Source organism: Ascoidea rubescens (genome assembly GCF_001661345.1).
Source record: "Ascoidea rubescens DSM 1968 unplaced genomic scaffold ASCRUscaffold_3, whole genome shotgun sequence".
NCBI lineage: Eukaryota > Fungi > Ascomycota > Saccharomycetes > Ascoideales > Ascoideaceae > Ascoidea > Ascoidea rubescens.
Window position 1 is genome coordinate 333241 of NW_017962915.1, and position 20920 is coordinate 354160.

General features: G+C 32.9%; 10 protein-coding genes across 10 annotated transcripts; 6 read left to right on the forward strand and 4 right to left on the reverse strand.

Moving 5' to 3' along the window:
* Positions 1-211: 211 nt before the first annotated feature.
* On the forward strand, positions 212-1549 carry LYS9 (saccharopine dehydrogenase (NADP+, L-glutamate-forming); the record flags this gene model as incomplete). The annotated part of the gene is made up of 1 exon (XM_020191570.1): positions 212-1549. The coding sequence occupies one exon, from the start codon at positions 212-214 to the stop codon at positions 1547-1549; it is 1338 nt and encodes a 445-aa protein (XP_020048578.1).
* Positions 1550-1788: 239 nt separating this feature from the next.
* DPI35 (Dpi35p) lies at positions 1789-2835 on the reverse strand (the record flags this gene model as incomplete). The annotated part of the gene is made up of 2 exons (XM_020189619.2): positions 1789-2568; positions 2641-2835. Coding segments are annotated over 2 exons (975 nt in total), but the record flags the coding sequence as incomplete, so codon positions are not given.
* Positions 2833-3791, forward strand: SEN15 (Sen15p). Its single transcript, XM_020192784.1, has one exon. It carries the CDS (start codon positions 2910-2912, stop codon positions 3543-3545), a length of 636 nt encoding a protein of 211 aa, XP_020048580.1. The 5' UTR covers positions 2833-2909; the 3' UTR covers positions 3546-3791.
* Positions 3792-3826: 35 nt separating this feature from the next.
* On the reverse strand, positions 3827-6763 carry ASCRUDRAFT_18501 (Zn(II)2Cys6 transcription factor; the record flags this gene model as incomplete). The annotated part of the gene is made up of 4 exons (XM_020189539.1): positions 3827-4863; positions 4954-5643; positions 5746-6046; positions 6299-6763. Coding segments are annotated over 4 exons (2493 nt in total), but the record flags the coding sequence as incomplete, so codon positions are not given.
* Positions 6764-9107: 2344 nt separating this feature from the next.
* ASCRUDRAFT_32583 (Rho family guanine nucleotide exchange factor CDC24) lies at positions 9108-11075 on the forward strand (the record flags this gene model as incomplete). The annotated part of the gene is made up of 1 exon (XM_020190372.1): positions 9108-11075. A coding segment is annotated over one exon (1968 nt), but the record flags the coding sequence as incomplete, so codon positions are not given.
* Positions 11076-12559: 1484 nt separating this feature from the next.
* Positions 12560-13881, reverse strand: CYC2 (oxidoreductase; the record flags this gene model as incomplete). The annotated part of the gene is made up of 2 exons (XM_020194427.1): positions 12560-13760; positions 13820-13881. The coding sequence occupies 2 exons, from the start codon at positions 13879-13881 to the stop codon at positions 12560-12562; spliced, it is 1263 nt and encodes a 420-aa protein (XP_020048583.1).
* A 342-nt stretch (positions 13882-14223) lies between these two features.
* SRP14 (RNA-binding signal recognition particle subunit SRP14) lies at positions 14224-15033 on the forward strand. The gene has a single exon (XM_020192785.1). It carries the CDS (start codon positions 14318-14320, stop codon positions 14714-14716), a length of 399 nt encoding a protein of 132 aa, XP_020048584.1. The 5' UTR covers positions 14224-14317; the 3' UTR covers positions 14717-15033.
* ASCRUDRAFT_74698 (uncharacterized protein) lies at positions 14894-16728 on the reverse strand. Its single transcript, XM_020192786.1, has one exon. It carries the CDS (start codon positions 16649-16651, stop codon positions 15056-15058), a length of 1596 nt encoding a protein of 531 aa, XP_020048585.1. The 5' UTR covers positions 16652-16728; the 3' UTR covers positions 14894-15055.
* Positions 16729-17236: 508 nt separating this feature from the next.
* Positions 17237-18655, forward strand: ASCRUDRAFT_74699 (sterol desaturase family protein). Its single transcript, XM_020192787.1, has one exon. It carries the CDS (start codon positions 17388-17390, stop codon positions 18348-18350), a length of 963 nt encoding a protein of 320 aa, XP_020048586.1. The 5' UTR covers positions 17237-17387; the 3' UTR covers positions 18351-18655.
* Positions 18656-19175: 520 nt separating this feature from the next.
* On the forward strand, positions 19176-20213 carry ASCRUDRAFT_25117 (DUF4448 domain-containing protein; the record flags this gene model as incomplete). Its single annotated transcript, XM_020189884.1, has 1 exon — positions 19176-20213. A coding segment is annotated over one exon (1038 nt), but the record flags the coding sequence as incomplete, so codon positions are not given.
* Between the last annotated feature and the right edge of the window lie 707 nt (positions 20214-20920).

Here is a 20920-nt window from a genome sequence, read left to right on the forward strand (position 1 = left end):
TTTGCGAGTTCCGACCTTGAGAATGTTTCTTTCGGCACTAACCGGGCTATTGGCTTCTGTTTTCGGAAATCTCGACTTTGGATGTTGAGCACTTTTTCACCAACTTCATTTCTTTACTCTTTTCAAATTGTAGTTGTTTTTACTTCTTATATTTTTATATTAAATCTTTCCAGATTCTCGTTATTGGAACTCATCACTTTGCATTGTAATTATGGCTAAACAAGTTCTTCTTTTAGGTTCTGGTTTTGTTGCAAAACCAACCGTTGATGTCTTATCAACTACTCCAGGCGTCGAAGTCACCGTCGCTTGTCGTCATCTTGAAGCTGCTAAAGCTCTTGCTGGTGAAACTGCTAAGGCTATTTCTTTAGATGTCACTGATTCTGCTGCTTTAGATGCTGCGGTGGCCAAAGTCGATGTTGTCATCTCTTTAATTCCTTATATTTTCCATGCTTTGGTTGTCAAATCTGCAATCAAAAATAAGACAAATGTTGTAACCACTTCTTATATCTCTCAAGCTTTAAAAGACTTATTGCCAGAAATCGAAGCCGCCGGTATTACTGTTATGAATGAAATTGGTTTAGATCCTGGTTTAGATCATTTGTATGCTGTTAAAACCATTGATGAAGTTCACAAAGCCGGTGGTAAAATCAAATCTTTCTTATCTTACTGTGGTGGTTTGCCAGCTCCAGAAGATTCCGACAATCCATTGGGTTATAAATTTTCCTGGTCTTCAAGAGGTGTCTTATTAGCGTTAAGAAACTCTGCTCAATATTGGAAAGATGGTAAAATTGAATCAATTACCAGTGAAGAATTGATGGCTAGTGCTAAACCTTATTTCATTTACCCAGGTTATGCTCTTGTTGCTTACCCAAACAGAGATTCAACTGCTTACAAAGAATTATATCATATTCCTGAAGCTGAAACTGTTATCAGAGGTACTTTAAGATATCAAGGTTTCCCAGAATTTGTTAAAGTATTAGTTGATATTGGTTTCTTAAAAGAAGACGAAATTCCAGAATTGTCTTCCGCAATTCCATGGAATAAAGCTTTAGCTGCCATTTTGAAAATTGAATCCACTGAAACTGCTGACTTAATTGCTGCTATTGAATCAAAAGCCACATTCCCATCTGAATCTGAAAAGGAAAGAATTCTTAATGGTTTCAAATGGTTAGGTTTATTCTCAAAAGAACCTATTATTCCAAGAAAGAATCCTTTAGATACCTTATGTGCTACCTTAGAAAAATTAATGCAATATGAAGAAGGTGAAAGAGATTTAGTTGTTTTACAACATAAATTTGGTATTGAATGGGCTGATGGTAAAACTGAAACTAGAACTTCCACTTTAGTTGATTATGGTGTCCCAGGTGGTTACTCATCAATGGCTAAAACTGTTGGTGTTCCATGTGCTGTTGCCACTCTTTTAGTTTTAGATGGTACTATTAGTGATGTTGGTTTAGTTGCCCCGTATTCCCCAAGAATTAATGATCCAATCATGAAAATCTTGAAAGAAAAATACGATCTTTACTTAACCGAAAAAACTATTGGTTAAGTTAATACTATAAACTATGATAATATAGTCAAAATACCGCTATTGTAATTTTTTTTTTAAAGTTAAATAGGGCTAGGGTTAGTTTCATATAGATAATTTAAAAACCACTTTCATATAATTGGCTTCGAATCAGTAATTATAATTTTAAAAATTGATTAAAATTATATCCAAAATCAATTAGTATCTATTGAAAATCAAAAAATCGAAAGTAAAAAAAAAACACAAAAGAAACAAAAAACTTAAATATTGAATACTCTCCCAAGTTGCCATAAATCTTTTACAATAATCGTTTTATCTTCTGTAATGACAAGTTTTTCATCAATTAAGTCCAGTTTAAAATTGGTTTGGGATTCATCCATTGTTGCCAAAGACATCGTACTTTTTTGATCAATTAAATCCAATTTTTCCTTAGGAAAAACGTTTCTCTTTGAAAAAAAACCGAAATTATTTCTTCTATCCACCAATATTGCGTTCCAGCCTGCATTTTTAGCTCCAAGAACATCTTTGCCATATTCATCACCGATATGCCAACAACTTTTCAATAAAATTTGCAGGTTTTCAATGTTATTGTTGTCATAATTGATGATAAGCCCCTTAGAAATCAATGATTTCAAAACATAATCAAAAAATTTTTTATCAGGCTTGAATAAATCGATATCATAGGAAATAAAGACAAAATTTTCATTGAAAAAAGATTGAGAATTGTGGTTTTGGTTAGGTTTATAAGATAACTTTAAAGAATCTAGTATTAATTTTACTCTTGGATCGCCATTGCTTATCACAACAAATATTATTTTATTATCCTTTGTTTTCATTTTTTCCATATTACCAATTTCATTATTGTAGTTATTTAAATCAATATCCTTTAATTTTCTCGATATGTACTTCAAGTCGTCAAATGTGCTATAAGCGTTAAAAGTTAGATCGTTCAATAAATGATTTAAAAATTTATTTGAAACAACATAAGGCTCGAATAATTTTCTTATCAAGTAGGCCCACCAGTAATCAGCATGCTCAAACTCCATTTTCAATTCCTCATCGTTTTCATGCTCGACGCTGTTGAGATTAAATTCATTTTTATAATCGTTAACAATATTTGAGTATTTCCCGTAGTTTGGATACTTTTTATATAAATATTTGAAATAAACACCAAAATCCTTATTCAATTGCGCTAAGGGTTTGTGATAGTTATAGTAAGGTAAGGAAGCTATCTCATAATACTGAGTTACTGAGGGCTTTATTGGAGTGTACAATGTGCCAAAGGCATCAAAGGAGATGATTTTGGGTAGGGGATGGTTTTTGAACTGTTCCAATTTGAAAAAAGAGCTGAGAGACCTCTTCGATATGATTTCGTTGAAACATGAGCCCATTGAGTCAATATGTGTGCAATACATGCCTATTTCATTATTTAATTATCCTGGATCTGCAAAATAAACCATTTTCGAGCAGAAGGCTCACGAGAAGAAACAAGAAGCAGAGAATGGGTCTTTTGCTAGCTGATCCGTTCTTCGCAAACTATTCACTTAAGCAGAAACTGTTTGATCTGAGATCAGAGCTGGTGCAAGATAACGAAGTAATGAGTGTTCTATCTAACCAGGTCAAACAGAACTTAGTCTACTACAACCTCTGGAGCAACGCCAAGGAGGTTCCAATAGTGGTGAGCGACTCGAAATGCTTTGTTTTGAAGGCTCTTCCTCCCTCAGACTTTTCCAGTTCATCTAGTGACTCGTTGAATTTTAAATTCTCGAAGCTACAAGAGGCAGAAAAGGACTCTTCTGTGGGTTCTGATGGAAGAGAAGAATATGAGTATATCTTGCCTGTTGATATGGACGATAAGATCACAATGAAGTTCTTAGATGATTGCTTTGAGCAGATAAAGATCAGCGAGAGGATTGCATCCAGACCAAATAGAATAATCTTGGGGATGGTGAATGACGATAGCACAATAGTCTACTATTTTGTTCATGATGGCATTGCAAAACCTAGAAAGAATTAGTTTATAGTATTATAAAAGTATATGAGATATTCTAAAGTGTTATAAGTTATAAAATATTATAAATGTAGAAATGTTTGTTTGGTATGCTTTAGCAAGAAAAATAAAATCAAAAAAACTAAATACACATAATTGAAACCAAAAAAGAAAGCTATATAAAATTTAACAGTTGAAACTGAAGTAAGGTAGAGAAGTTCACCGAAAAATAGAAATTAAAAAAAAAAAAAATGAAAAATATATAACAAAATAATAAAAAGTCTTTTTAAAGATAAAAAAAATCATGCTAACAAAACTTCCCAACCCCATTCTCTCATTACTGTGCTCCAATGAGTCCAGCTTTTAATATTATTATCGTTATCGGTTGAGATTTGATTTCTAACTATTCCCTGAGCAGCAGCAGCAATTGATGCAATTTTGTTAGCTAAAATATCATGTCCATCAAAATTATTTTCTGTATTTTTTTGATTATTGAGCTGAAGTTCTCTTTCTTTCAACATTTGTTCCTCTTGTTTTCTTTTTTTCATTATATCTTTTCTTAACCAAACTTCTTTGACAACTTCTAATGATCTATCAACGTTACCGATCCACATTCTATTGGAAAGTAATTCCCATCTTGATTTTACCCATTCTCTTTCTTGACCAGGTAAACCCTCGCACGAGGAAACTAATAATGGGAAAATATGAGTGGTACAAGTCCTTGAAGATGTTGGTATGGATGCTAATAACATCAAAACCTTTTCAGCCAATTCATGCGATGATAACGATGGTATTTCTGGAACAGCTTGATGTAGATATAGCAAAGCTGAGTACCTATAAGCTTCTGCTGTAGCGATACAAGAAGCAATGTCCCAATTGGGATCTTTAACTTGAGTCATTGAAATAGAAGGAACAGGAGTCCATAATTCGAGACTCTTTTTGAGATTAGAAGCTGTTGAAACTATTTGTAGAGTATTTTGCTTTTGTTTTCTAACCTGAGATATTAATGTTGCGACTCTTCCAATAATAGGGAATAATGTTTGAGCACAGCCTAATAATGGATCAATATCGTCGCCACCTTTTAAAGATATTGTTTTGAAATAATCTCTGGCACTAGAGCCGGAATTTCTTTTTTTCCTATGTATTGTATCATTTGAGGAATCTTGGTCAATAACAGTTATTTCTTCAATGAGAGCGTTATCGTTATCAGTGTCATGCATGGTGAATGATAAATCATCGCCATCACAACTAGAAGAGGTCATTCTAGCCAAAACATCAAAATAGACCCAACCGTTGAATAGGAATTGTAAGCCTGGAGGAATTCTTTTTTGAATTTGTTTTTGTTCTTGATTTTCATTGATATTTTTATTTTTATAATTATTTTTGTTTTTATTATTGTTGTTAATATTTTTATTATCATTATCGTTATCATTACTGTCGTTATCATCATCGTCATTGTTATTGTTATTAATAGCGTTGTTATCGTTATCGTCATCGTCATCATCGTCGTCGTATATGTGTTGAGTATTTTCGATTTTATAATTATTTTTTTGGAAAATTCTCAAGACTTGAATGATCATAGTTTTAGCGCCTTTTAAATGGGTTATACCAGTACTTATGTGTCTATCCCAGGATTCGCTATTAGCCAAAGTTATACAGGTAGCTAGAGCGACATCTGGTGGTATTGAGTTTTCACTTAAACCGTTAGCGAGATCCATTATGGATTGTTTCATATAAGCTATGCCTTTGTTTCTTAGTTGAGGGTTTCCTCTTGCAATATGGAATAAGGTCAAAGAAGCTAAAGCATTGAAGACGACGGGATAGTTTCTAGCTAGGGGAAACATTATCTCTCTCCAGGGATTTTCATTAGGACCATTTTTCATTGACATTATACCACAGGTGTATCTGTCTAAGGACTGAAAAATCTGGAGGTTGTCGTCAGGAATTGAGAAAAAGGGAAAGGCGTTAACATTAGGCATTGTATTTTGGTTGAAGAAGTTGTTTTGGTTAAGAAAGTTGTTGTTTTTGTTGACGAAGATGTTGGTGTTAGTGTTAAGGTTAGGGTTAGCATTGGGATTATTGTTGGAGATATTATTGGTGGTTGACTGGTAAAATGGGGTTAGGTCTATAATTTCGTCGTTATTTGAGTTGTTGCTGTTGTTGTTATTGTTATTATTGTTGATGATGATGTTGTTGTTGCTGTTGTTATTATAATTTTCTATGCTACTATTGAATTGGCTTTCGGTTGAATTTGGGCTGTTTGATATATTTGAGTCGTCAGAGTTTGATCTTTGTAGTTGCATTATTTGGTCTATGGATATATCGTTATTTTGGTGGTTGAAGATGGGAAATGGAGAGGAGGTGAAGTCATTAGCGTGTAAGATTGAGCTTGGAAAGGATATACTGTTGTTGTTATTTGAATTGATGTTATTGATATTATTATTGTTATTGATATTGTTATTTGAAGGATTATTGTTGATTATATCATCTATTGGAACAATTTTGATGTCTCTGATGTTGTTTAAATCCTTTGGAGTGTTCGGGTCTATTGAGGATAAATCGAAGGTGGATGGGGATAGGATTACATCGAAATCAGTGAATGCTTTCATTATAGTTGAGAATGAGTTTGGGTCAGGAATTGTATTTTGATTGAGTATTGTGTTTTGATCAAGCAGTGCATTTTGATTGAGTACTGTATTTTGATTATTTTGATTATTTTGATTATTTTGAGTATCTAAAATTTGTGGATTTTGATCATTACTTTTGGATTTTATATTGACGTCAATTTTTTTATTTTTTATTTTAATTGTATTATTGTTGTTGTTATTGTTGTTGTTATTATTAATTGTAATTTTAGATGATAAGTTTTTGGAAGTATCGTGAGAGTTGACATTTGAAGAATTTCTTGATAGATCAGAGTTTAAGTTGTTATTAATTTGTTCAATTTCTTTATAAGTTTTTCCGGTTAGAGAGATGGTGGCAGCTTCTAATGCATTTTTGAGGATTAAAGGGTCTATTGCGGATTTTCTGTTAAGGATGTTGTTGTTTTTATTTATTTTTGAGTTGTTTGAGTAATTGTTTATGGTTGATATTGATTCATGGAAGGGTTTCCATTTAAAATTTTTGGAGTAGCCGCCACAGACCAAGTTTTTCTTTTGGCAATTTAAGCAATGAGGTTTTGATTCATCACATTTTAATCTCTTTTTTTTGCAAGTGATACAGCCATTTCTTGACTTGTGTTTTTTGGGTTTAATATTTGAGTTAATTTGCAAAGAAGAGGAAGAGGTATTATTGATAGTATTATTTTTAATTTTGGGATTAATTTTGGGATTAATTTTATTATTGTTATTGTTGTTGTTTTCGTTGTTGTTACTATTTATTAATTGCTTATTCGTGGTTACAGTTGACATGATAGGCAAATGAAAAAACAACTGATATATAAGAGCAATATAATTCTTTTTTGGTTGATTAGTTAATAATGAGACAAGAAGAGGATTGCAATGGGAGAACCAAATTAGGATAAAAGAGCAAGAATAGAAGAACTGGGATGAAAAAATTGGAATTAGAATTGGAATTAAAATTTGAAAGAGCTGGAAACAGGTTGGGAAGAGTAGCAATAAAGTAGGATGGTGTGAAGCCGGAGAGTGGTAATGGTATATTATTTCAGAGACAGCAGATACTAAAAAGATTAACTTGAGCAAGCTAAAGGAATAATGAACAAGAGGTTGAAAAGGATATATATAAGAGAACGAGGACGAGGACGAGGACAAGCAAGAACAGAGGAAGATAACGAAGATGGCAGAGACAGTGGGTCTGGAGCAGTTAGAGGAGGATTATGGTTTGGGTGTTTTTGGAAGCAGCTAATCGAGCACTGTGATTTGATTGTCGGTGCAGAGCCTGAAGAGCCTGCAGAGCCACCATTGGCCCGTCGCCGCAACCCGATGAGCTGCGTCTGGAGCACAAATCCCCAGTGCAGCTGCTTCCTCTTCTGTGCTCTGAGACTCTGGTGCAGCTCCGTCGGCTCCTCCGCTGCTGCTCGCGGCCCTCGCGCTTTGGGCCCTCAGCTGCTTGCTCCGCTTATCTCTCTCCCCCGATCGCCGCGTCTCAACGCAGGTCACACACAAGATAAGGTGGTCAAACGCACTGGATACTACTCTGGATATCACTCATGTGCACACACAGGTGCCAAGACTGTTTACATATGCACAAGGGATAGTATTGCCAAATGTAGCCGTGCGGGTAACACCCCGGGAAAAAATTGCGCGCCCACACAAAAAACGCCCGTTTGAGGCAGAAAAATGCACGGATGGACAATGCCTGCACACGCAGCTCTCCAGCCATGCCGTGTGCTGCTGACATAAGTATAGCACGTGGCCACGCAACACTGCGCACCACCAGAGCTCTCTATTCAGGACGCTATGTGGCGGTGCCTTGTGCAAGGGCGCGGCCTGCGGTGTTGGAGGTGGCACCTTTCTGCTGGTGCTGCTTCCGGTGCTTGTGGTGCTTCTGCTTCCTGCCTCACACCTGGATCTGTTCTTGGAGAGTTTCGCCGGCGCTGTGTCCAATTGGCATTTGTTGTCTATCCACTATCGGCAGCATCCAGCTCCACGCTTAGGCCAATATAACCAGCAGCATAATTGACAGCATCCTTCAATTACCACCAAGATCGTCTCCATCAACACAACATCCTCATTGATCTCCATTACTACAGTTTACTGCAACTGCAAAGTTCACTGGGGCCTTATTCACCCTGGTTCACTTCCCTCTGATCTCCCAGCGATCCAATTCCATTTTCTTCTTCATTCCTCACTCTCACTGATTTATCCATTACTTTTTGTTTCTTCTTTAGAGCTCACTGGATCTAAACCTTATTTCCTTTCGTTCTCTATTGATTTTATCTTCAATTAATTGTCAAAACAATCAAATACCAGATAACCAACACATTATCATATTGTCTTATTATCACATTATCAACCTATTATCAAATCATTACCATCGTACTATAATATCCACTAACTATTAATCACTACTTAATACATCACAGAGTTACAAACCAAGTACAATTAAAATTAAAATTACAAAAGACATATTCATTATATACTCACTCCCACTCACTCACTTTCTCACTTATACTGCTTGTCTTTGTTTGCAACTTATCCCAAATTACTTCCACTCTTACTTAACTCTTCCTCTTATATCTCACTCTATCTCCTAATCCCACTTCCTCATACCTGTTCCCTAACCCTTTCTTCCTGATCTTTCTCTCCAAATCCTTTTTTTTTTTGGTTTCCATTTTTTCTGTTTTTTTTTGGTTTTTTGGTTGGAAAATCATATGTATTGTTGTTAATTATCATTTGATAATCTTCTTCTTATTTTTTCCAACAATCGGCTGTTTTTTTCTTGTTTTTTTTCCTACTTATCTATTTCAACATTAATCACCAAATATTACCAACAATCCTCAATCCTTAATCCTCAATTCATAATTCATAATTCCCAATTCCCAATTCCCAATTCCCAATTCCCAATCACCAATCACCAATCCATAACTAAATCTATACTATATCTCCCCCATATCATATCTCTCCAGCAATGTCCTCCCACAAATCACTATCCTCTAGAGTCAGCTCTGGTGCAAAGGGCCTCACAAGTTCCAACTCAAACTCAGCTTCAACCATAAATATATCTAAGATATCCCCCTCAGGCCCCATTGGTGCTGCTAGCCTAATCATGAACCAAAAAGCCAGCTCTGAAAACTCTCTCTTCCACATCTGTATAACTCTACGAAAAAGATTGGAAAAGGTCAATGGCCTAAAACCTTACCTAAATCTAGCCTACTCAACCGCAGAATACTCAAGTGATAAACAAGCTGATGCTATAACTGCCTCTCAACACAACAGAGACTCCCTCAGGAAATCAACAAACTCTTCCTACTCAAACTTCTCCTCCAGCTCCTTAACCAACACCAACACCAACACCAACACCAACACCAACTCAATCACAAACTCAATCACAATAAACTCTGCAACAACAATTAACACAATCAACTCCCAACAATCAAGCCCTCTAGACTTTACAATCCAGTCAATCAACCACAACCTAACAACCTTTGCTGCTGGAATTCTCCCTGCTACAATAAGCTGTGATCCTGTCACTCAAATCTGGAAACTATTCCAACAAGGTGCCCCCTTGTGTCTCATCTTCAATTCTATCAAACCTGACCATCCTTTGCCTATAGTATCCGCCGATGATATCAAAATTTGTAAAAGAAGTGTCTATGACTTCCTATCTGCCTGCCAAATGTTCCTAGACTTGAAAGCTGAAAACTTGTTCACCATCTCAAACGTCTTTTCTGAAAATACTGACGACCTACTAACTGTCATCAACTCAATTAACAAAGTCCTAGACCTAAACCCAAACTTTTCTCTATCCGATTCGGAGAAAAAGGACATCATCCTCAAAAATCTAAACTCATCAAAAAACATCAATGACTCAAGATCAAGAATCATCCTAGAACTAATAGAAACTGAGAGAAAATACATCTTTGACCTAGAAATCCTAGTCAATTACAGAAATCAACTACTACACGCAGACTTGATAACCTCAGAATCCTTGCATCTATTATTCCCAAACCTAAATGAAATCCTAGACTTCCAAAGAAGATTATTAGTAGGAATCGAAGCAAATTCTCTAGCACCTGCAAAATATCAAAGAATCGGTGCAATATTCCTTTATGCCTCCTCTATTCCATTCAAGGCCTACGAACCTTGGTCAATAGGTCAGCCTGCTGCAATTGAACTCATAAACGACCAACAAGAAAACTTGCAAAAATCCTCCTCTTTAATTAACGCTTCATACGAATTGCAAAGTTTCCTAATTAAACCGATTCAAAGATTGTTGAAATACCCTCTCCTATTGGAAGGCATTTTAAAACATTCAGATCCTGCTTGGCCAACTTACTCAGAAGTAACAAGTGGTTTAGAAGCCTTAAAGGGCACCGCTAGAGATATCAATGATGCCCATAGAAAATCTGAAAACGTCAAAGTATTGGCTGATCTCTATACAAGAGTAGCCGACTGGAGAGGCTATGAACTAAAATCCTTTGGTGACTTATTATTCCACTCAAAATTAGGGGTTAGAGACTCAGACACAGAAAAAGAATTTTTTGTTTACCTCTTTGAAAAAATCATCTTTTTCTTCAAAGAAATCATAACAACCCAAAAGAAATCTTCAATTAATCTAGCCAAAAAGAAAAATGCAAACTATAATCAAAATACCTTGTCGAAACTCGAATTAAAAGGAAGAATATTTATCGCCAACATAACTTATATCAACCCAAGCAAAAATGCTTCAACCCTAACTTCAACCCTAGAAGAAAATGATTATCCAACAAATTCTCACCTACTAACAATATCCTGGTCTGGTTTAAGAGATCAGGGTTCTTTTATCATGAGATTTAAAACAGATGAACAAAGAAACTTGTGGGAACAATGTTTAAGAAACTTGTCTGTAAAACAACATGAAGAAATCTTAATGTCTGATGCTTCTCAAAATAGTAACTATTATCAAAGTAATCACTCGAGCAACAGATTTGATGGTTTCACAATCTCTAGAGATCAATCTCCAAGAACTTCAATGAACCATGATCAATTAATGTTCACTAAATATTACAACCATAATTCACAACCCGTTTTCAATAATTTGTATGATCTTCAAAGAAATTCAACTAATTCCAGCAATATTCTTAATCAATATTCTGATAAAAATAATAATAGTAATATCTCAAATAATATGGAAAGTAGAAATAGATCAGCATCAACTCCAGCATCTTCTTTTACTAATTTAAAATTAGTTAATCATAATTTTAATCCAAATCTAATGAATGGAATTAATAACTTAAATTTAAATAATAATTCTCCTCCCCAATCTCGTTCCCGTTCACAATCAAAGCTGCAAACTAATGAATTAAAAACAGAATCAATAAGAGTAAATATAACTTATGATCTGAATATTTATGCTGTTTTAGTTCCAAAAGATTGCTCTCATACTGAATTAAAATCAAAATTAGAAAAAAAATTACTACAATGTGGAGTCGAAATCTCTATGGATAAAATGAAAGTTAAATATGAAGATGAAGATGGTGATTTAATTAGAATTGAATCCAATGACGATTGGAATTTGGCTCAAGATGTTGCATCGGAATCACAGGATAATACTTTAAATATTACTGTTAGCTAAACTATCCCAAAAACAAAAAAATTAAAATCTTAATCTTTTGAAGAGTTGTTGTTTTCTTGCATTTTTTTTTCTATTTCTTCTATTTTTTCTACTTTTTTATTTTTGTTTAAATTTTATTTACGTTTATGTGTTATTGCTTTATTTTGAGATTAGTTTTGTTTTGTTTTTTTAAACAAATTTAAAAAATTATAATTATGAAATCAAACTAAAAATAAGGAATAAAAGAAGGTAAATAATAATTGAAAGGAGAAAAAAAGATTCATTTTATTTGGATGTTTCTTTCTATTTTTTTTTTTCTGCAATTAAATTCACAAGGTGCCCTCCTTCTATGTTTATTTTTTGTATTGATAATAGTCCAGTTGTTTTCATAAATTTCTTATAAGCTTCTAAAAAATTGTTCTTTTCATTTATATTTTAATTTTTAATTTTTTGACCATCATGTTTAGCTTGATTCGATGAATTCTCTTATCCAGTCTACTATTTGAAATTTTTTTTTATGTATATAGTATTTATATATATTTTTTTTTTCTTTTTTTCAACTTCTCTAACAAACTAGTTATTTTTTTTCTTCATGAGTGGTATCTCGTTTTTTTATAATAATTCTTATATCAAACTATATTGCTTTTTGATTTTTGGTTTTTTTTGTTTTTCAAAAGAGAAATCCTTGTTTGTTTTTATAGTTTAAAATAAGGAAACAAAATTGATATTAATAAATATATCTATATGTATAATATTATGTACAGTACTTAAAAAATAAACAAAGCTTTACAGAAAATACATCAATTGATGTAATATATTTAATATTTTCATAACTTGAAAACATTATTTTCTGACCAACCTTTTTGTTTTAGTAAACCAGAAACTTTGCCTTGTTCCAACTCAACGGTTTTAGAACCAGAAATATAATTTATATAGCCATCAGGACCACAAACTATACTTAAAGATGGATTTTGCTTTTCAGTGTTTTTCTCATAATCAGCTTGAGCTAAAGCATTGGAATAAATCTTGATATCTTGAGGACCTAAAGATTGTTCCTCTGATTCAACACTGTCATAGATTTCTTTTTTCATAACTTTGTTGAGTAATGATCTGCCTGTAAAATTGCTTAGAGATGGTTTGTTAATATCTTTTGATATTATAAAATTTTTTTCATCATCGATATATCGCTTCAAAGTAACTCTATTTAATTTTTCAAGATAATAAAGATATCTGTCAAAGATTTCTGGAACTTCATTCTTTGTTTTCGTAGAATAGTGAAGAAAAACATGCCCTTGAGGAGGATTATGAGATAATAAAACTTGTAAAAACGGAGTTATACCAGTACCACCAGCATAAAAAGCATAATTATCAGGCTTGGGAATTTTCAACTCTTTAACAGAAAATGGATCTGCGTTAACCTTTGAGGGCAAGTCTAGCAAGGGAAATCTGGATGGGTATTTATCAATTGGTTGAAATGGAAACACAAACTCAGTATATGGTCCTCTTATTTCAATCTCTGATCCTAAAGGTTTTGAGCTCAACCATTTGGCAACCTCGCCATTTTCGTATTTCTTTATGTAAAAAAATAACTTACCTTTCTTGGAGTCAGGATCTTCCTCATCATTTTGCAACTTAATTAGATCAGGAATATCAAGAGCTAAAGAATTTGATTCAGATAGAAGAATTGGTAGAGGGGTGTATTTTCTGGCAATCATAATATCCGGTTGTTTAAATTCGACAGACCATATTCTATGACCATTCCATAACTCTTTATACTGATTTTGGTATTTTTGACGATATTTGGATAATTTATATTTGGGGGATAATTCTAATAAAAAATGATCATCATCGATATCTTTTTTATATGTGATTTTAAAAGTGGTAAAATAGTCTTGAGATAGTAAAGGTCGAGAAGTTGGATGATCCAACTCTGAAGAATACTTGAAAAAATATATTAGATAAGAACCAGATGCTAAAAGTAATGCAAGAATTAAATGTTTTTTGTAGCGGATATAAAAGTTGGAGTTGCTTTTTTTATTGTATGTTGGAGAATTGAATTTTGGATTTCTAGGGTATTCATGGCTAACATTGGGTTGAAAACCTTTGGAGACAAAAGTATCACCAGTATTTGATAAAAATGCTTCAGCATTCAAAGGAGCAGGGGTAGCAGAAGAAAAGGTTTTAGCAGGTTTATCTTCGTCAGGTTTAGCAGGAACATTTTTTGATCTATTTTTCTTTTTTCTCAATGGGAACGACAAGCTAAAGGCTCTTATTTGATAAGGTTTTGGAGGCGATGGAGAAGAAATCCTAAAACATTTTCCGAAGAAAATCGGTTTCTCAATATTTTTGAAGCAATATAACTGTCCCTGGGTGGCTACTGAGCTCACTAACAGTCTCTGAAGCATTTTGCAAGACCTCCACACCTGTTCTACATGAAAACGACTTCTTCACCAAAACTGCCAAAAAGAGAAACTGATATAATAGTACACGTGCTCTTTTCTGGTTTTCGTGAAGTGGTTCGAAAGGTGTGTGATTTGTTGTCCTCAGATAAGCAGAAAAGAGAAGAACAGAGTTATAGCACAAAAATGGCACCAGATGCTGCTGAACCTCATATATCTAATGCAGAATACCTATTGAAGGTGAGGACATTATTGCAAGCCTCACAAAACACCAGGTCTTCAGTGTATTTCACACAAAAGAGATTGGTGCCTTTTGACCCAATTGATGGAAAGCAGACAGTTGGAAGGATAGATGACCCCTTAATAACAGATGACACCAAGAAAGACACCCAAAAGTATTCCATATTATTAAGAGCAACTAATGGTAGCAGCGAAAAGGACAAAAAACTCAAATATTCAACAATTGTCAAAAGTGATGATTTAGATCAGTTTTGGAAAGATTATGCTATAGCCCTTAAAGGTGGCATGACTGGCTTAAAGAAAAAAGATAAGAAGAGAAACAAAAAGAGAAATTCCAAAAAATAATTCTATTCTTCAATTTGATTTAATTCTTGGGTTTTTTTGTTTTTTTTTTGTTTTCATGTCATTTGTAATATTAGCAATTCAAAGTGATTTTTATTTTGTTATATTTGTTTGTTTATCTTTTGATTATTATATAAATATAAAATACAGTATTATTTATTAAAAGAAATTAGCTCGCAGGAATATCTGCTCTATTAAAACTACAAAATCACTTATTCATACAGGTCATTGCCATATCATTTAAGTTTTATATTAGTATAATATAATATAGTATAATACAATGTAATACAATATAAAGTAATATATGTTCCAAAAAAAAAAAATAGAATATGGAAGATGTGATTAATAATGCGAATGGTGCTTATAGCATAAAGTCACCAATCCATTATCAGAAACAATTTTGATATGTAAACTTGAATTACAATCGTGATAAGATGAAAAATCTTTTAAATGGACTCTTTTACCTTTGCCTCTAGAACTCCGAATTAGTTTCTTATCTTGCGAGCAGTTAAACTTAACAGTATAAATATTTGAATTTGATTTAAAACTTGTCCTTACTACCCAGTTGAGTTTTGATTTCTGATTGATCTTTTCTCTCAAATCTTTTCTAATGTAGTTGAAGACTACTTTGGAACTGTCAATTGAATCATCACTAGAATCATTATTTGAATGGTTGTCTGGGTTATCGTTATTATTGTATGGGTAGTTATGTATATTATTGAAGATATTATCGGATGAGTTATTAGAGGAGTTGATATCGCGAAACCCATTTATAACATTTAAATCGATAAATACCACTTGTATAAATAGATTAGTATCAGATAAGCTGTTTTTTGATAGGAGATCTAAGAAGAAGGAAAAATCATTTAATAGCAAAGAGCCATTGATTTTGAATTTATAATAAAAAGAATCATTAAGTTTGTATTTACAATCAAGTGAAAAATCATTTTGAACAACATGATTGTTAAAGTTCGACTTGCACAATAAGCAAATACGTGAGTTATAGTTGAACTTGCTTAAATCATCAATTTTATTATTGTTATTATTGTTATTATTATTGTTATTGCTATTTTTATTATCATCAATAACATCTGGTTTTATTACATTCGAACATAAAGTGCATAATTTAAAAGGATTTTCAAAATTAGATCTGTTTATAACATTGTTTTGAGATAAGTTTGTTGGTGTATATGGCACATGAGCTGAATCATCTAATAGAGTCATATCTATTAATTTAGTTGGCCTGAATTTTGTAACATTTGAAGCCTTTTCCGGATCCATAACTTTTTCATTAATACTAAAAGACAAAACATAGTTTTTGTAAGGTTTAGAAGAATTCTTCCTTTTTTGGATATGATTTATATTATTGATGTTTCGAATTTGAGTATTGGAAATCTTACTATTTGTTGGTGTGTTATTTGAAGAGTTAAAGAAAAAGGAACTTTCCTTGGAAATTTTGAACTTGGAGGTCAATTGATCATAGGTAGGACGAATTTTGTTGCTTAATTTGTAATTGAAACTATCAAAAGTATTTGGATTATCAGGCAGTGTGTTTAAAATCTCCAGATTTTTATTTGGCAAATTTGGAAAGGATTTAGTTGTATTAGAATTGTCAAATATGTCATCTTGATAAGTTGATTTAGAAGTTGGTGGGAGTTGGGAGATCGCTGTGGTTGAACCAAGCGTGGTATTTCTATTAGCAATGGCAGCCAATTTATCATCAATGTTACTGATGCCGATATTATTTATATTTGTTGCAAGGTAATTTTGGATCAAAGTGGTGTCGATAATATCATCAGAAGCATTGTCATTAGAGGAGCCGGTCTCGAAACTATTGGATAAGCTGCTGGACAAATTGCTGTTATCGAGTTGATCATAGTTTTGACTGGCAGTGTCCTGAAGTCGAAACTTGTGAAAATGTTGGTTATAGGTGTTCATTTTATAAATAAAATAGCGTAGTTTGCGTCGCTGCTCATGACATGAGAATAAGTGGTAGCGATAAGAGAAGCAGATACACCTTTTCTATCAGTTTCTTTATCGTCTTCGATTGCTTGGGCAAAAGTCATCAAAATAGCTTTTCTTTGCTATTGCTCATTTCGGCCAGCAGCCACAAACAAGACATTCTTAATATGGCATTGCCTTAATAAGACATAGTGTGGTATCAGGCAGGTGCTCGCTCAGCAAACGATATCCCACGTGTATGTGTACTGAAAAGAGACTCTAAACGAGATAAAAGCGAGCAAACGACGTATACACAAATGCACGCGTGCTAATATGCGAGAGCGTGCATAAGGTTTTGGGATCTGCTTTCCAAGGCATATCATACCATCCTATCATGGTTTTTGTGTGTGAAACAGTGGGCTTGTTGAAGCAACGGTTTGCACTACAGGGTTTACAGTAACATTGTCACGATTCAGCGCATTGCTTGTTCATCTAAACGAGAGGAACTGAGCACACCAAAATAATCGCCCAGCCGATTCGAAAACGAATATTACTATCAACATCAGTTTCATTAAGGCCATAGCACAATGAGATGCTCCACCGAATTCATATATATATTATTCATATCTTTTCGATTTTTTAATTCTTTTATTCTTTTATTTTTTTCTCTATCTGATATCTTTTCTTTTCGGCCATCATATTATATAACACCATATTATAATAGTCAAAAATAATGAGCTTGTCCACAGAACTAATATCAAAGTTTTCTGTCGTTTCCGACGTTTTCAATAACAACGCTACGTCTCAGGCACTTTCAGCTGATTCCTTTATCCAAGTATTTAAAAATGTCAATACTTCCAAAATCGAGTTGAATCTTCTCGAAAAATTGTGGGCTTCATGGTATATTTATATGAACAATGATATTTTGGCCACAGGTCTTATGATTTTTATTTTGCATGAATTGATGTACTTCGGTAGATGTGTTCCATGGATGATTATTGATCACTTTAATTTATTTAAAAAATACAAATTACAGCCAGATAAATATCCAAGTGATAAAGAACAATGGGAATGCTTAAAAGCAGTACTCAAATCTCATTTCCTTGTCGAAGCTTTGCCAATTTGGACATTTCATCCAATGTGCTTACAATTGGGTATTTTATATGCAGTTCCTTTTCCTTCTTTGAAAACCATTGCTTACCAGGTTGCTATTTTCTTCTTTTTGGAAGATATGTGGCATTATTGGTTCCACAGATTATTCCACTATGGCCCTTTCTACAAATATATCCATAAACAACATCACAAATACGCTGCCCCATTTGGTTTAGCTGCAGAATATGCTCATCCAGTCGAAGTCATGGCTTTGGGTTTCGGTACTGTTGGTTTTCCAATGATTTATTCTTATTTTTTCAGGAATTTACATTTATTCACTGTTTGTCTTTGGATTGTTTTAAGATTATTCCAAGCTGTTGATTCTCACTCAGGTTATGATTTCCCATGGTCATTTAACAAGGTTTTTCCATTGTGGGCTGGTGCTGAACACCACGACTTGCACCACCATTACTTTATTGGTAACTACGCTTCTAGTTTTAGATGGTGGGATTTCACTTTAGATACTGAATCTGGTCCAGATGCTAAATCCAACAGAGAAAAAAGAATGAGACTCAGAGCTGAAAAAAAAGCAAAAAAATTGTAATCTTATAGTCCTTATAAATTAACATAAACTAAATTAAAGAATTTATCATTAATTTGATACTTCAATATTCTATTATTCACCCCTAATAATTACAAACTACCTATTCACTATCACAATTATAAGTTAGATACTTATTCATTTTATTCAACTTCAATTTTTACTTCTTTCGACTGATTTTGTTTTACAGTCCGATTTATATTTTTATAACTTGATATCTTCTTTTACTGCTTTTATTCTTATATACTGTTTTTTTTTCTCACCGCTAAGGCCAAATCAATAAATATTGTGTTATATTCCCAAAAATAAATCCACGAGCACGGGTTTGTATGCACTCCCATGCTTTCTCGGCATAAGATGCGATCATTAAAGTGTCGTGATTTTTCTTGTTTTTTAAAAGCAGAAAAGCTTAATTCGCAAACCGTTCTCCCTTCCAATTGTTTCTCTCAATTTATATTTATCAAAATTCTTCCTTAATTGAAAACTCTCAACACGAATACCTTTGTTGTTTTTTTAACTCGACTATCATCACTTGCCTTCTGCAAAACACATCCTAAGAAGAATTACTGAGATTCTTCATAGCTATCCTTCTTGGTAATGGTTTTCAGTTCTTTGATTGGTACCAGAACTATTACATGTTTGTTGTTTCTTACCACAATAAATGCCAGCTTAGCAATTTTACCCGCTGATAAGGCTTCTTTGTTTGTAGCTGAAGCAACTCCAGAAGTTAATAACAACGGCTACAAAAAAATAATAAATTTGTTAAAAAGAGAGCCATATAGAGAAGTAGTAGCTCCCAAACCAGAGAAAGAAGTTGAAGAAAAGGCTCCAGAACCTTGGGTCAGAACTATATATTCTTCAATTGTCGAAGTGGTTCATCCAACTGTTATTGATGGTATAACATTCAGTGCAAAACCATCAATAGAGACAAACATTCCTCAACCTTGGATTTCTTTGAATAACCAAGGTCGTCCTAAAACAATTAAGCCAAAATTTCAAAATGGTTATACTAAAAATGGTTATCCCGATTATTCAACTTGGTTCAAAGAACCTGTAACCAAAACTTATGACCAAAAAGAGTTAAAAGCCCATAATATGAAAGATGGTGACAAATTGACTCAAATCGAATGGATTGATGAAGATAAAACTTATGTTTCTCTTAATCCCGTCATCAGATGTACCCCCAACAGGTATAAGAAAAAAGGAAGCACAAAGATTCTTTCAAGTGAACCATTTTGTACTCCAACAGAAAATTCAAGTTTCGATTTAGATAAAGTATATTTTATTTCTTGGTATACAAAATACTTTAAAAACGCTAAAAATATTAGATTACATCTCGCTTATGTTAGTGAATCTATTTATGAGAAAAACTATTTGAGAAAGAGGGATGAAATTGATTTTGAACCCAAAGATGATGATTTTGAATCTGATTCTAAAAAAGAAACTGATTCTACTGTTGATAAAAACTTCAACTACAAGCCAAGTGGTATTGAAGATGCTTTTTTCACTTCTGAATGGATGTTAAATGAAAATGGTGACGGAATGTATCCATTGATAGTAGATCCTGATTGGATTGGTGAAAAAAATGTGTATAAAAAAGTTGTAATTAACCTTCAACCTGATAATGTTGCAGATGATGATTTTGATTTGTTGACAAATGGAACCATAGTCACTTTCCGTAAAAGAGCTAAAGTTGATAAAAAAGAGAAGCACTCAGACAATGGATTCTTAGGTGAATTTGGATCAGAAGAGAGTAAATATATGATCATGATGGCTATGCCTACTGTTGTTATTGTTTTTGCTTGTATCATGTACTTTTTGCTTCAACTATGTGCTAAGGATAGAGATATTTCTGAAATTAGAAGAAGCGTTTTCAGAAAAAAATTCCACAGAGATTTAGGACCATTTAAAATGTCTAAAATAAAAACAAAATACGACAGATTACCTGATTTTGAACAGTACAAATTTCATATCAATAAACAAAACTGAAAGAATATAAAATCATTTTAAATAACTTCTCTGTCTAATTCAAACTCATTATATTTAAATAAACATAATTTAAAATAAAAATATTCTCTGTATGTATTTCTTTTTTTAAATCAAACCATCAGGAAAAAATCTGATATTTAAGAATTATGATCTTGATACCAAAATCAAAGAAACTATCTTTTATGAGATATCCAGAAGGAATTTTTAGACTTGGATATTGGTATTTTTGAAAGAAAAAAAAGTATTTTTGTCTTCCAGCTTTTTGCTATTGATCATTATAAAAAAAGGCAATTATTTTGTCAATAAAACACAAATTAAAATTTATTTTTTTTTACTGATTTTACTTTATAAATTAATAATCGATTTCTCCAATTGGGAAACATGTGGGTTACTTTGTTTAGTAGTGAAAAAAGATAATATCAATTAGTAATATGATCATGTAGAAAAGTTATAAGATAAAAAAACAACTGATTGTAAAACTAAAAATGATTTCCGCAATCAAAAAAAAAATATAAAGAATTCGTGACTATCCAGTTAGTTATTTAATTTCTAATTTTCAGTAACTTACCTGATTACCTACAATT